We start from the raw sequence: 15752 nt of genomic DNA on the forward strand, positions 1-15752 counted from the left end.
AATTACGCGTTCAAGGAGGAAAAAAAATACAGATTTATAGCCCAGATACTACTAATAGCCTTCCTGGCCAGAAAATCAACTCCACTTTTAAGTAATGTGGTTACCCGGAGCTAGCAGCAGACCGAATGCCGTCACATGGGTGCTCTGGGTCCTGAATGGAGCCGGGGCGGGCTAGGGGTGGACAGCACCGGTGGCACAGGCACCCACGCTGGGGACGGCAAGCCAAGGATTTGTACACCCCCATTTTGCTCGCGGGTGCTCCGGCGAGGTCCAGGGCAGCCCACGTTGCTGGCCACAAGCCCGCGTTTCACCGCTTGCACCAGCAGCAGGAGCAGGGCAGAAGGAGCCTCAGCAGAGCAGCCCCAGCAAGTCCGTAAGGCTGTTTCCTATAAATCTCCTTAAATACAAAGAGGGTGCAAGGCTAAGAGCCTTCTCTGATCAGGCTCAAGATAAGCCAAAGGCAGCGAACTCAACAATCCCAGCTGAGTAGAGCCATGCCAGTGCAAACAAACCACACTTGCACTATGCCCATGCTCTGCTGACCTGTGAGAAGTCACATTGTGCTTTAACGGTACTTATTAACTTGAGTCCTGTTTATCTTTTCTAAGGTAATTTCTTTACTGGCAGCGGTAAACCCACAACCACCACACCAGCCGAGGGGTTTGGCTCCCACCATGAGCAGCAGCAGCTCAGCAGGCACAAAACAGGGTGAAGGTGTCCTGTCAGCTTGCCCGACCAGCTGGCAGCGCAAGCTTCAATCACAGAGTACCTGCTTGGGAGGGAGCTCAAGGATCAGCTGGTCCAACCTTTCTTGGCTAAAGCAGGGTCTAGACAAGATGAGCCAGGCCCCTGTCCAGCCGAATCTTAAAAATGTTCCAAGGTTGGGAAAGCGTTCAGTGATGGCATCGCTTCCCTCCTCCTGCCTGCTTTTCACCAGGCAGGTTTTAGACATCAAAGGAATTAAAGCTCGGAGCAGAGGGACTGCAGACAGATAAAACAAACACACTGGGATGCAAAGCATCTGTTCAAGGTCGAGACCCCAAGTGTTTGGCCTTGTTAGAAACTCCCTTGGTTCTCCCCCCCGAGCCCCGGCCGGGCTTTGGGTGGAATCCAACAGGAGGATGAAACCAGATGTTTCCGCTCAAACCAAAGGTGCCAGCTATCCTGCCTTGCTGAGGTTTGGTGCAGAAGGCCGGACCCGCTTGCTCCGACTTTGGACGCCTCAGCTACGGGTGGACGCCTCGCGTGGGACTTCCCCCTTGCAGGGAGAGGGACTCCAAATCCTCACTGACCCGGGGCTGCCAGCGTCTGAGGGTCTGGATACATGAGGGATCTTTCTTAATCACTGTTCTCCCCGTCATGTAGCAATGATTGTGTGCATTGCCTTGCTTAACTGTATGTAGTAATAATTAAGTGTACTGTTCTCTATTTTTCTTACTGCTTATTTTCTGTAGTACTTAGTTGCATCCTTTAATTATTAACAGCAAAATCAGCCTACTCTTTTCACTCTGGTGTCTGAGTTTAACTGGCACCCTCGATCAGCAGAACACAGACTCACCCTCCAGAACAGCAGCTCATGATGGGACCTGCTTGTGGTCACCCCAGGAGCTCACTCACAAAAACCCACCTGATGGGGAGCCCACACTCGAGTCAACCCTTGGCTACCTGAGCTCCAGGCATCTCATCCAGAGCTGCAGGTCTGTGCTGGCACCAGGATGGAGCAGGTAGCCAGTCCCCCCACCCTACTGCAAGTCCTGACCCCGTTCCACCACTGTGCCAGGAGCGGGAGGAAATCATTCCCCTGCAGATGTGTAACACGGAGCAACACTTGCTGTTGATGGCAGGCTTCAGCAAACAGCCTGCCAACTCCCTCTGCAACCAGGAGCTCTCCCTCTGTTTCGGAGCATTAAATATCCATGAATATGGGTCACCGCCGCTTCCGCTACAGTTCGAGGTATCAGCTGCAGAAAGGACACACAGATGGCGAGCACAGGAGTGAGGAAGATGAACCCTCAAGGGCCTGAGGCAAGGATGCAGTTAGAGGAGGATCAGCCTCTGGAGTGGGAATGGAGGGATCAGAGAAGGGACTTCAGGAAGGAACTACAGGGGGAGGAAGAAAAGGCAGAAGCAAAAATGCACCAACAGAAAACCTGTTATAATAACACTGCGACAGCCAGAAGACTTTCCAACCACTGCCAGAGCTGTTTCGGACTTCGAAAAGAGGGCTGAAGTACCTGAGGGGAAGGATCAGACCCAGCACAGGCAGTTTTGCAAGCCTGTTCTCAGTGCCAAAAGAGAACAGAAGAGACCAGGACAAGTATTGCATCACAACCCAGGGAGGGGGGCAGGGGACGAGGCAGCAGTCGCTCGCCATCCCCAGGCACACTTCAACCTCCACCCCGTGCCCTCCCGAGGGCATTCAGACCCCGCAGAGCACCACGAAGCCCGTCTCCTGCAGGGTCAGCGCAGTGGATCGGCCCTGCCAAGGCCACGAGCCTCCGGGGAGGTGCAGCTGCTTGCAAGATCACAGCCCCAGTCTCCTCTCCAGAGGACCACGAGGCCATGGCAGAACTGGGCCAAGCCCAGGGAAGAGCTGGGTTTGATGCCAACCGACCAACCAGGAGAACACACGGGTCGGTGCAAGAAAAGAGAATTCATTACAATCCCAGGAAAAAGAACTCAAGTTGAACTTTTAAGTAGATCTATCAAAGGAAAACACAAGCCCACACGCATCAGGAGATGATTACAGATGAAGCACTGCAGGGAAGGAGGGGGAAGATACCTTCAAGTTTCAACAGAACCTGTGTGAAAGGCACAAATGAAACATTTTTTTCCCAAAGCACGTAACCCTCTATAGCGCGCAACACTCTGCCTCTCTCTATCCCTCATCCCGCCTCTCCACAAAGAGGAAATTCACAATTAACAGGAAAAAGCTGCGTTACTTCGCAAGCCCTGACATCCTGCTTTGTGCAAGACTTGAAGCACAGCAAGTCAGGTCAAGCCCTAAGAACGTGGCCATTTTCTGAGCCAGCTACAGGAAGCGATACTTTAATTTCCACAATGCGCTCCGCTTCTCCTCCAAACCGTCCCAACAGCCAAATACTTGCTGCTAATTAATGACTTCTATGATGGAGGTCTTGAAGCCAAGATTCAACACGCACCAATAAACACTGCAGTAAACTTTCAGTGCAATTAAGGAGCCCCAAGATGGGCTGACAAGCAGCCTACACTATTTTTAAGTGACTGCAACCCGGCTCTCCTGCACACGCCACCCTCTGCGACAGGGCTAGCGAGGCTCCTCCAGCATGTGGAAAGGGGTCATACAGCCCCCCACACCCACACGTTTATCAGTGTCACCCACCTTCCTTTCCACGTCCCTATGGGTGTTCGTTTTGGGGCTGGCTCTGTGCTGACACTGCCAAGGGGGATGGGGGAGCGCAGCAGAGCCGGAGCGCTCGGCCAGCTGTTGAGGGTGTGGGAGACACAGACAACCATCACAGCAGAGTCCCAGCAGGACAGCAAAGGAGAAAGGAGCGTGCAAAGATCAATCAGATAGCAAAAATATAGAGTAAATAACAGATTTTTAAATTTTTTTCTTTTTTTAAAGGGAACCTGAAGAGCAAAAGGCTGCTGCGCTCTGCTTCCTACTCCTCCATCGCACTCAGACCCGTGAGAAAGGCACCTGGTTTTAGCCGATGTCCCCAACCACCGGCTGGGGACATCCATCTTCTGTTTCAGGTGGGGCAAACGATGCAGAGGGATGCAGGCAGAGCAGGAGCTGCATCCTCCACCTGCACAGCAAGGGAAGAGCCAGGAGGGCTCCCGCTGCGGGACAGGACAAGGACTCCCCTGCCCTCACCCATCGCGCACGTGGGCTGCCCAGTTCACGTCTTCAGGGGTAGGGACTGCAGGAAAAACCCCCTCAAGCAGCAGTGTAGAGCCAAAGGCAGTTCCCCTCCCCAGAAGAAGGTCATTTGCAGCAGCACAAGCATCACCCTGTGAGCATCAACCAAACCACCCAGAGAAGAGCAGCCCTGGCCCGACAGTCCTGCTGATGCAGCAGCTATTTGGCAGCCAAGCTGTGTGTCCCCGGGCAAGTCATCTTCTCACATCAAAATCCACAGAGGTTTGAAGTTCTTCCTAGGAAACCTCACAGGACCCACCACAGACTGAAGTAGGAGTAGGTTCCTGACCACAAAGGGCTTCATCACTGCCACTGTGTGGCTAAAAACGTGGTTCAGCACTGAACCAAAACGTGGTTCAGTATCTTTGATACAGAATCCCAGAATCATCTGGGTTGGAAAAGACCTTGAAGATCCTCCAGTCCAACCATGAACCTCACCCTGACCATTCCCAACTCCACCAGATCCCTCAGCGCTGGGTCAACCCGACTCTTCAACCCCTCCAGGGATGGGGACTCCCCCCCTGCCCTGGGCAGCCCATTCCAACGCCCAACAACCCCTTCTGCAAAGAAATACTTCCTAAGAGCCAGTCTGACCCTGCCCTGGCGCAGCTTGAGGCCATTCCCTCTTGGCCTGGCGCTGGTTCCTTGGCTCAAGAGACTTCTCCCCCCTCTCTGCACCCTCCTGTCAGGGAGTTGTAGAGGGCCATGAGGTCTCCCCTCAGCCTCCTCTTCTCCACAGAGCAAAGGCCACTGCTCAGAAACCAGACCTGCAGCAGCAGCAAACCGCCCACCAAGCTGCCAGAAGCGATCTCAGGATTGTTCAAGACAAAGAGATGTCAACACACAGACTAGATCCTGGGAGCGGAACCAGCTCATCACTCATCAAAATTTTACAAGGCATGTCAGAAGCGTCTCTAGAAAGCAAGATAAATCCCTTCCCCTCATCGCCTTGCTTCACACAGAGCCAAAGCACAGCCAAGGCTTGTGAGCCAGGTTGTTTCCAGTTAACATATAAACGCTGCTGCTGGCTCCCCCAACTGCGGCAGCCGGGCAGGTTTCAGACCACAAGAGCTGCAAGGGACACACGAAGCTGGGCAGAGGTTCAAAACCCTGAATTGAACTGCAGAACAGGAGAAGGAAGAGGAAGTGCACCTCTAACTTTTACACCACTCATCTTACAGGTCATGGAGTCTAGGAGGACTTTGGGACTTCCTGGCAGCATCCTCCACAGTGCAGCAGAGTGGCACCTTGGGAAGCTGTTTAAAGGCAGACACAGACACACACACACACACAGAGTCTCAGAGCAATTAAAAGAGCCCTGGGGGAAGGAGTTAAGTGATTCAAGAACAGGGCTGGAAGGGCTCACACCCTCCACGTGAAGGATCCTGCAGGATGAGGCAAGTGGTTCATCTGGGGGTGAGGAAGACTGACCTATTAATTAATCCCCATGGCCTCCAGCCTCAAATCCAGATCTTTAGCATCAAAAAGCTTTCCTTTCTGCTGCTCTCGCTACCACTTTTGTTGTCATTCCACTGGTCTGAACTGCCACTGGCATACGCTGGTGTGTCTGCTCGGCAGAGCAAACCCTGCGGAGATCTCTTCAGGGCTCAGATTTCCAGAGCAGCCTATAAAAGCCCAGAGAGAGCTTCCAGCCATCTGCTTCCCGCAGCCCAGCATCTGTAGCCCTGCAATCCTCTGAAGTCAGAAGGCAAGAGGATTTCTTGAGGCTGGATGAGAGGAAGAGCACCCTCTTCTTCAGGGCAGAGTGGACCACGTGGGACCGGCTTATGGGCCCTACAGAAACCGTTCAATCCACAGCCAAAGCACGATACACGCACGGCTTGTGGATCTGCAACACCTGGCAGGTCAGCTGCTGGTGCTAGCTCGGGTTTGGGACAGATCAAGGAATTCCCACCAGGAAGAAGGGTGTAGAAAAGGGAGAAGAGCACCCATACTTTCCACAATTAAAAGAAATCCTTTACACTAGATGCCTGGCCCTTTGGTGCATTCAGCACACCAGGTCTGACCTGACACTGCGAGACAACCATCCTCGATACACTGCTGCAAACCCTGCAGTGAGCCTGCCCAGGAGATCCCTACACATGAAGCCAGGGACCCCCATGGCAGAGCATGCCCAGGCCCCTGCTGTGCTCCACAGACCCCTCAGCCGCAGGATAAACTCAGCCCAGCTCGTTGTCCCACTTGGTGTCAGTGACCGGGTCACCTGCACGTCCTTGCCTTTATCTAGGAGCACAGCAAGAAGCTCTTGTGAACATCCTTTCCATCTGACACTGGGAATGAGGAATAGAGTAGTTTTCCTCTAAGAAAAGCCTGTAATAGCTTGAATGTTTGAAATGTGGGAAATACCTTCTATGGACGGGGTCTGCTGCATGTGGATCGGAGGCCCATTTGATGCTACATCACCCAGGGTTCCCACCACCTAAAAGGGATTTAAGATTATCTGTACTATTCTCTCCTTCTAGCCTTAGCATTAATAAACAGCACCTTACAGAGCCCGAACGCCTTTCTTATTAGGACAACAGACCAGCACCTCCTGGTGCAAAATCCGGGTTGACCCAGCGCTGAGGGATCTGGTGGAGTTGAGAACGGTCAGTGTGAGGTTCATGGTTGGACCGGAGGAGCTTCAAGTGCTTTTTCCAACCGAGATGATTCTGTGAATCTCTGCTATGTATGAACCCACCACGGGGCTTGCCCGCCCTCAACCACACAGCTCTGCACAGCACAAGATGCCTTCCCCACCCTCAGGAACAAGCAGTCGGAGAAGAAAGAGCCCACATCACCCTTCGCTGCTGCTCTGGGCAGCTCCACGCCGAATGCCTTGGCAGGAGAACGATGCTGGGACCTGCTGAGGTACTTCCCTCCACAGCGGGAGCACAGAACCATCCCACAGCAGATCATCGGCCAAACCCACAGCGAAGCGTGGGTCGCTACCGAGAGAAGCTGGGATGAGCAGAAAGTCGGGATGGTTTTTCTAGCGCTTAAGCATTCCTGGTCGCTGCCAAGCCTCAGCCCAGCAGGCATGAGGCAAAAGGACTTCATTTTACTGCCCACGCTGGTAAGGAGACAAAGACCCTCTTCACAACAGCCCTTGGTGAGCGCACTGCTGCCTGCCCCCCCCCACCCCGGTGCTGCTTGGGGTGTGTTACCCGGGGCTGCTGTCACCGCCTTGTGCTCAGAAGCGAGGACACAGAAACAGAAGGATTTTAGGGCGCAGTAGTTTTGCTCTAAAAGGTACTTCCCAAGCCCCAATTCACCTTCCTCTTACTGAACTCACAGCTGCTCCCAAAGTTTCTGGGGCGAGACACCAGCCTGTCCCACCTTTGGACCCAACCACGCCACGTGGCAGCGCCTTCCCTCTCGCATCCCTCCCACGCCACACATGAGGAGAGGCACTTCCCATGTCCTCCTTCGCTGGCATTTCCACCAAACCATTACTCCTGAGGGTAAGAGGTACCGCTAAGGAAAGCCCGAGGTCCAGAGGGCATCACGACAGAGGCTCGCACCTGCACTTCCACCCAGCTCACAGGGTGAGGAAAACACACAAGCAGAGACCACTCACACATGTGGCCGGAGCCTCATACACAGCACCCGTCGCTCGAGAACTCTCCCTGCTCCTACGTGAGCTGGATGAAAGAGCCATAGAGCGACCACACCGCTGGCTCTAAGACGTGCCCCAGGAAGGGCCATCAGTGACTCCATCGCAGCAGAAGACACCAGCACAGTGCAGGACTCCACAGGGTAGAGCTGAATAAAGCAGAATCACGAGCAGCTCAGAGAACACTGGGCAAGGAAAGGCTACAGGAAACGCAGGGCACGTGACTGGAATAGAAAAAGACAGTGACAAAGCATGGAGGCTGTCTGTAACTAAGAGGACATGTGAAGTTGTAGCGCTCTGCCCTCACTTGCAGCCAGTCTCACTTTCCACAGCTGCTTTCGGCACCGTGGCAGCCGTGAGCGCAGCCCCCTCCGACCCACTGAAATGAGCCACGAGAGTCACAATGCGATGCGCAGCTCATCGAGAGGCACGAGCAGAAGCAACGCGAGTGCTGTATGCAAGGCACGAAGCCATCCTTCCCCTCTCCGCTGCGCTGGCGAGGCTCCAGCTCGCACATCGCATCCAGCTCTGGGCACCACGCTCGGGAAAGGCAGAGACAGCTCACACAAGGGAGAGTTGTTTGGGTTACTCTGTGAAAACATGACTCGAAGCAGTCTGGAGCGAAGAGAGGGGTAGGTCTTTCTTGTAGAGAAAGCAAAGTAGGAGCAGACACCTCTGCAAATGTTCCAGACAGTCCCATTTTTCCTCCCTCCCTGTAAATTTAGAGAAGGAGGTTGCCACGCAGCCTGCCAGAAAGCGATTTGTAGGCAGGTTTTTAAGCAGATCATGACCTCTGGCCTCCAACTGCAAGGTTTACACTCCAAAACAGCAGTGCCTGGCCACATCTTTCTTTGCAGAGGATGTTCAAGACTTCACAGTAACAGCGCGGCTGGTTTTGGCAGAGGACATTCAATACCCGACAACAGCAGAGCGTCTGGTTTGCTTTTTCTTCGGAAGGTCGACATGCGCATCCTGCTCCACAGCCTCAAAACAAGAGCTTTATTTTTGATATCATGACCTCCACCCTGCCAGAAGCATCAATCATCTACACTAGGCTGGAGGAAGAGCTGGAGCAGACACACCGAGGATTTATCCGGCTCTCCAACCGCCACGTACAGCACCTCCTCGGGGGAAGCCTCGGCACGCCGCCGCCGGGCAGGGCTGGAATACAGCAGCTACAAAGGATGTATTTGTTCCAGCAGAGAAACCCTGCCTGCCCATTTTAGGTCAGCTTCACTTAAATTGTCTCCACAGGCACATAAACTGCACCCAAATGACAGTCTCCTACTGGAGGAGTGTTAGAGGTACCATTAAAAACCCTCCGCTAACGCTGCGCTTTTTGCTGCACGGCTTCCTCTGGCCGAGGAGCTCTTCAGTGTCCCTCCAAGAGCAGCTAAAGGACGGTTCCCTCCGCACCCCAACACGCCAGCCTGCGACAGAAGGAGTGTACACCTCCCTCTCCCCCAGCCAGGAGAAATGTGCACGCCGCAAAGCAAAAACCATCTGGCCTCTCGACTCGCTGCTTCCCATATGTGCTCCTGGCAGCAGCAGGAGGAGTAAAGCAGCTAGGGCTGGAGAAAGCTGTGGATCATCTTGCATGAAGCTCTTCTGTTCCTGCTCTATCAACTCCAGGGACACGAGCTCCTCTCTGAGGACATGTTGCTTCCCTCGGACACATGTTGCCTCCTCCACATCCCCCCCGAATCGGCTCACTCTCCTCCAAATCTAGCACATGCGGGCTGGAGACCTTCTGCCAGGCCCAGCTTAGCTGTTGAGGCAGAGCCAAAGGCTGCAGAGCCTCTTGCAGCTGGAACTGGAGAGTCTTGGGTTCTGACCATGCCTTTTTTGGCTGGTCCCACCAAAAAGTAACCACTCATCCTAGCTGCCTTCCAGCTACACCGGCTTCGGGTACATACTCAAGCGACGCAACGTGAGCCACCTTCTCAGGTGACCTGCTGTGCTGCTGCCACACACTGACCTCTTACACTGCGGTTAAAAACACAGGCCTACTTTGGGGACAAGGCAGAGAAAGCAGATTGGCAGCGGCTAATTTACGAGGAGCGGCTGAGGGAACTGGGGGGGTTTAGTGTGGAGAAGAGGAGGCTGAGGGGAGACCTCATGGCCCTCTCCAACTCCCTGAAAGGAGGGTGCAGAGAGGGGGGATGAGTCTCTTGAGCCAAGGAACAAGCACCAGGACAAGAGGGAATGGCCTCAAGCTGCGCCAGGGCAGGGTCAGACTGGCTCTTAGGGGTTGTTGGGCATTGGAATGGGGTGCCCAGGGCAGGGGGGGAGTCCCCATCCCTGGAGGGGTTGAAGAGTCAGGTTGACCCAGCGCTGAGGGATCTGGTGGAATTGAGAATGGTCAGTGTTACGTTAATGGTTGGACTGGAGGAGCTTCAAGGTCTTTTCCAACCGAGATGATTCTGGGATTTACTCTCCCGTTATTTCATGTTGCCATCCATACACATCCCACGCTGCTCCCTCCTTGCTCCATCCGTTTGGGGTGAGTTTACCCCGTTGTGGAAGTTTTCTGGGCAAGAAGAGTTAGTTGTACCCAGATCAACCAGCTTTTCATCAACGGAGCAGTGACAGATCTAGAGTCACACCTTCCAGGCAAGGAAAGGGCAGAGCAGGACAAGCCTCAATGCCTAAAGCAAGGCTGGAATATGTGACCCAGTATCTGAGATTTGTGCCTGGATCAGCCGCTTTCTCAAGGCTAAAATAGCAAAGGAAAAAAAAAGCTCCCCAAGCAAACAAGACCCGTAGAAAGGGAGCACTGCAGAGACTGACCGGGGCTTCACTACCTGCTGCAGCAGCCCGGTGTGTCAGCAGGGATTCCTCTCCTTAATACAGTTTATTTTGATCTCCAGCAAAGCGCTGTCACCCGCAGGTACCGGCGCTGCAGAGCACATGAAGATGAGGCACCAGTGCAGGGCAGAAACGATGCTCTTTGAGCGCTGAGTGTGAACCCACCCGCTCTTATCAAAGTTCCTGTTGACTCAGTAAAACCACAATCTCTCCAGCAAAGCTACTTCTGCCCAGTAAGACCCAACTCCTGCCCGCAGGGCGTACAGAGCTTTATTGCTCTCTGCCTGCTGGTGCAGCTGTGCCAGGCTGGGAGTGATTCCTCCCATCAGAGACCTACTTGCACATTTCAGCCCCGTGCCACCCAAACCAAGGCGAGTAAGCACAACACCAGTGCGTAACTGGTGACGGGAAGCGGCCGATGCTGCCCATGCCATGCTTTATATGCTAGATCATAGAATCATCGAATCACAGAGTGGTTTGGGTGAGAAGGGACCTTAAAGACCATCTAGTCCCATTCCCCTGCCACCGGCAGGGACACCTTCCACTAGCCCAGGTTGCCCAAAGCCCCGTCCAACCTGGCCTTGAACCCTTCCAGGCAGGGGGGAGCCACAGCTTCTCTGGGCAACCTGTGCCAGGGCCTCACCCCCCTCACAGGGAAGAATTTCTTCTTAATATCTAACCTAAATCTCCCCTCTTTCAGTTTAAAACCGTTCCCCCTCATCCTATCCCTCCTCCCTGATCAAGAGTCCCTCCCCCCTTTCCTGTAGCCCCTTTCAGTCCTGGGAGGCCACTCTAAGGTCTCCCCGGAGCCTTCTCTTCTCCAGCTGAACCCCCCCAACTCTCTCAGCCTGTCCTCACAGGGGGGTGCTCCAGCCCCCCGAGCATCTTCGTGGCCTCCTCTGGCCCCGCTCGAGCAGGTCTGTGTCTTTCTTACACTGGGGGTCCCAGATGAGACTTTCCTCCTCGCCCTGGTCTGTATTTAGGATCCGGTTCATAGATTTAACTGCAACAGTGTTTCCATCAGAGGCATCTCCAGAAAGACCATCACCTGGGAGCGGGTCTTTGCTGCCTGCTACACAAACGAGAAGGTGGCTGCAGTTGCCCGGACCCTCCCAAGTTCAACTGCCAGCACCGTCTGTAGAGGGTGGAAACCCCCTTCTCACCGAACAGGTCCTGAGAGGGAAGGTGGCAGCACCACAAACCCTCCAGCACTACTGGAAACAGGCTGAACACACGATAGTCTCCCTCTTTAAGCAAAAGCATTGTCTTCACAGAGGCAAAATTAGTCACTCCAGGAGGCCTGGCTCAAAGCTGAGTGCATTCTGCTTACCTTTTCCCAGCACCCACACAAAATCACTATCTTGCACTGCCTTTCTAAACACAAAGTTTACTCACGAATCCCCATACAATCCGTCTTCCACAGGAAGCCTCATGCAATCTGTCACGTTGGTCAAACTCGCTCTACCTAGTCTATTTATCTCCACCCCATCAGCTCTGAGTGTGCTAAAGGAAAGTGTGAGCAAGCCCTGACCACCCCAGCCCCCCCAGACTGCTCCAGGAGGAGACCAGACCCACACTGTGAGTCTCACCCAGCTGCACAGGACAGCACGTCACCTGCTTCGCTCCCTGAACGCCTCACACTTGTCCTAACTGTCCCACATGCTTAAACGACACCCCATGAACCACCCTAGAAGGACGGCTGCAGCGTGGCCCGATGTGATAGATCCTAGAACAAGAGCAAAGCAAAGGAGACGAGGCAGAACCTTTCAGCTTCACTGCTGGTGTGGGAGAAGAAAAAATATGGCGAACGCCCTCCCCTCCACATAAACACACAACCCAGTGTTCCCCTGGGTTAAGGATGCCACATATTTTGGCCCCAAATCAGCCCCTAGGGATTTAAACTGCCACGCTCAGCGCTCACAGCAAGTTTCTTCAAAGGGCTCCAGTGCTTTGAATGAGACGCAGACCACCACGGGGACGATATCTGGCACGTTTCTGTGGGTCTGACAGTGCAGGGAGCAGCCCCAGGGCAGGAGCCCCGCGGTCCTGAGCTAAACACGGGGGGAGCCCCTGGACTGGCCGCGCTCCCACAGCAATGCAGACCCGCATGCACTCCCAGTTCCCACCCCCGTGGCCCCTTCACAGCACAAGCTGGCACCTTGCTGCCTGCAGTGACATGTCACAGCCACCTCTCTTGACCACCCAGGAAGAGGTTTGGGTTGGGGTGGGGGGGACACAGGCAAGCTGCCACAGCACCACTCCCAATCACACCTACACGGTGCCCCCCACTCCTAGGGCCAGACTTGGGGGGAGCACACACATATCCAATGTGATCACAGTAACGTTGTACCATGGGGTACCATAGACCGTGAAGGTGTGTCCCCACCCCAGGAGCACGGCTGGGGGAGCACAGCCAGCACACGATCACACTGCCACCGCCCCATGCTCTGCTGTCCCCCACTGCAGCCTGTCCTTCTTCCCGGGGGTGGGGGGGAGGAAACAGCTTGGGGGTGCTGGACGTTGTACCCTGCAACATCGCACACCCCATCCTTGTCCCTGCTGGGAAACAGGCTGGCGGGGGGGGGGGGCAGTTTGCAGACCCCTTGACTCACTGCGGGGCACACAATGGTCCCCCTGCCCCCTCCCGCAAGGAGGGGTTCCCACGTCCTCACTGCACCCAGCACCCCCCCGTGAAACAGCTTGGGAGGAGGGGGGAGGAGCGGGGACAAGCATTTTATTACACCGCATTGCACTGGCCCCCACGGCACGGCCCACCCGGGGAACGGTGCGTGGGGTGGAGGCCTGCACGGAGCCGAGCACCCACCGCACTGCCCCGAACCTCACCGCACCCGGGGGGGGGGGGGGGGGGGGGCGATACACACACTACACACTTCATATAACCACCCGCCCACTACACGGCACCGCCCCCCCACAGCACCGGGCCCCACTGCGGCTGCCCCCCCACGCCCCCCACGGCACCGGGCCCCACGGCTTCCCCTCCACGGCGCCAGGACCTCCGGCAGCCCTCGCCGCCCCCCCGCCACGGCACAAAGTTCCACTGCAGCTCCCCCCCGCCCCCCTTCCCACAAACCCGGGGTCCCACAGCACCTCCCGCCCGCCACGGCACCGGGTCCCGCGCCACCCCTCCCCACAGCACTGAACCCCCACACTCCCCCCCCACACCGCAGCCCCCCCCTCACGTATCTCCCTTCCAAACGCCGTCCCCCGTGAGCCCCCGCCCCGTGTCCGTGTCCCCCCCCCCCCCCCCTCACGGGGCCAGGCCCCGAGGCGCCCCCCGGAGCCCCACAACCAGCCCCCGCCCCGCACCCTCCCCTCGGTACCTTGTACTTGCCGAAGCCGGCCAGCTGCTCGGCGGTCACGTACTCCATGGCGGCCCCGCCGCCTGGTCCCGGTTACCGTCCCGGTCACGGTCCCGGTCCCGCCGCTCCGCGCCCGCCCAGGCCCCCGCCGGCCGCCGTAACCCGCCTCTCGCCGCCCGCATCGGCCCACCCGGCGTGGCCGTGACGTCACCACGGCGTCACCAGGGCGCCACGCCCGCGCGCGGCTGGGGAGAGGGCGCCACCGAGCGGGCGGGAGGGCGCTGGGGGGAGCGCTCGGCCGGTGCGGACGGCTCCAAAAAAGGGATTTTTTTTTTTTTTTCTTGCGAATACAAAAGTGGGGAGGTCCCGCAGGGGTAGAGCCCGCCGCGAGCGGAGAGGAGGGTGAGGCGGACCTGCCCTGGGCACCTCTCCGATGAGGGGACAGAATCCCAGAATCATCCGGATTGCAAAAGCCCTTGAAGCTCCTCCAGTCCAACCATGAACCTCCCCCTGACCGTTCCCAACTCCACCAGATCCCTCAGCGCTGGGTCAACCCGACTCTTCAACCCCTCCAGGGATGGGGACTCCCCCCCTGCCCTGGGCAGCCCATTTCATTCAGTGGGCACCTGGGCAACTCCTAGAATGGGAAAAGTAAGATAAGGGGGAGCTCGAAGAAAGAGACACGGAGACCCTACTGAAGGGAGGATGATTCTGCTGATTTAGGAAGGAGGCACCTGGACTTTGCTTCACAGCGCTCGCTCTGGACAGAGGGTCAGCTGGCGACCAGCGTGAAGAAGACTGCTTACTTCTTCCCTCGACCAGCAAAGACCCTCACCCTATTTTCACTACACGTGCTGGGACTGCGTAAATGAATTCCGGGAGCACCTTATCATAAGACACCCCTTTCTAGGAAATCTAATGAATATCTACGATGCGTGTGTCTGTAAAGCGATGTCCCTTACTCCTTCTTGGGAGCCCGTATGGTGGAGAATCCCCAGGGCCACCCCAGCGCTGCTGATAAAGAATATCTGCTTGACAGGGAAGAACTTGACTATTGAGTGAATTTCTTTGTTTCAGGTGAAAAGAGCCAATGAGCTGAGCTGTCCAGTCACCCTGTTACTGCAGTTGGTGCCCCGCAGCCCCCGGGCTCTGGAGGGGGGCAGGAGGCAGGAGGCAGGGTGCAGGCGGGCACAGTCCCTGCCTGCTCTGGCAGGAGCAGCTCTGGGCCAAGCAAACGTCCCCGTCGTGGTGCTTACGGACGCGTGGCCGGACAGAGGGGACAAAGCCCGGGGGAGCTGGGAGCCAGGACCTGGGGGAGACCCGGCAGAGGAGCCAGGGGGGTCAGCAAGGGACCCAAAGGGGAGGTTTGGCAAAGGGACGGGGGAGAAGGCGCATCAAGGGCTGGGTAAAGAACCACGGCACCAGGGATGGAGACAAGATACTTTAATTTTTTTACATTTCAGGTGGAGTCACCACAGGGACTTTCCCAGCCCTCACCGCCATCTGCTGTCTCCGGGGTGCCCGCTGGAATCAGCATTGGTGTTGCCTCGGGGGCTTGCGGAAGCGCCTGCGGCAGGACTGGCAGCGCCGTTGCCACCAGGCCTTGGTACCCCTGCAGAGCTGGGCACAGCCCTCCCACGCCCGGCCACGCGTCCTGCCCGCGGGCACCCGCTGCTGGGGACTGGGCTCCGCTGGGCTGCTCCTGCCCAGAGCCGCCGGGATGGTGCTGCCCAGGCTCACGGGGCTGCTGCTGCCCGACTTCACGGGGCTGCTCCTGTCCATCTCCAAGGACTCCACGTTTGGAATCCTTGTCTCCTTGTCCCCATCCTCAGCCCTGTCGGTGTCCATGTGCGGCACCGGCAGCTCCGCTCCATTGCTCCGCAGCCATATTTCGATCACCAGCGTCCGCAGGCGGGCGTGGGGACTGCTGGGGGCCGGCTCCACATCCCTGGGTGTCTGCGCCTTGTCCCCCTCATGCCCAGGGACCTGCTCTTGCCTGGTCCCTGCTGACTGCTCCAGTGGGGGGTCCTGGCCCAGGGCTGCTCCCAGGTTCTCCACCAGCCCCTGATCTTCCTCCGGGGACTGGGCGGGTCCCCAGCGCTTT

At 56.6% G+C, this 15752-nt stretch overlaps 1 protein-coding gene across 2 annotated transcripts in view; it reads right to left on the reverse strand.

Moving 5' to 3' along the window:
- Window positions 1-13819, reverse strand: part of SELENOI (selenoprotein I) — a 36974-nt gene extending 23155 nt beyond the window's left edge. For both annotated transcript variants that reach the window (XM_074820382.1, XM_074820384.1), the window contains exon 1: window positions 13670-13819. In XM_074820382.1, the coding sequence (XP_074676483.1) occupies window positions 13670-13717 (48 nt within the window). In that variant the 5' untranslated portion in view covers window positions 13718-13819. The remainder of the gene's footprint in view (window positions 1-13669) is intronic.
- Between the last annotated feature and the right edge of the window lie 1933 nt (window positions 13820-15752).

This window comes from Strix aluco, chromosome 3 (genome assembly GCF_031877795.1).
Source record: "Strix aluco isolate bStrAlu1 chromosome 3, bStrAlu1.hap1, whole genome shotgun sequence".
NCBI classification, from domain to species: Eukaryota; Metazoa; Chordata; class Aves; order Strigiformes; family Strigidae; genus Strix; species Strix aluco.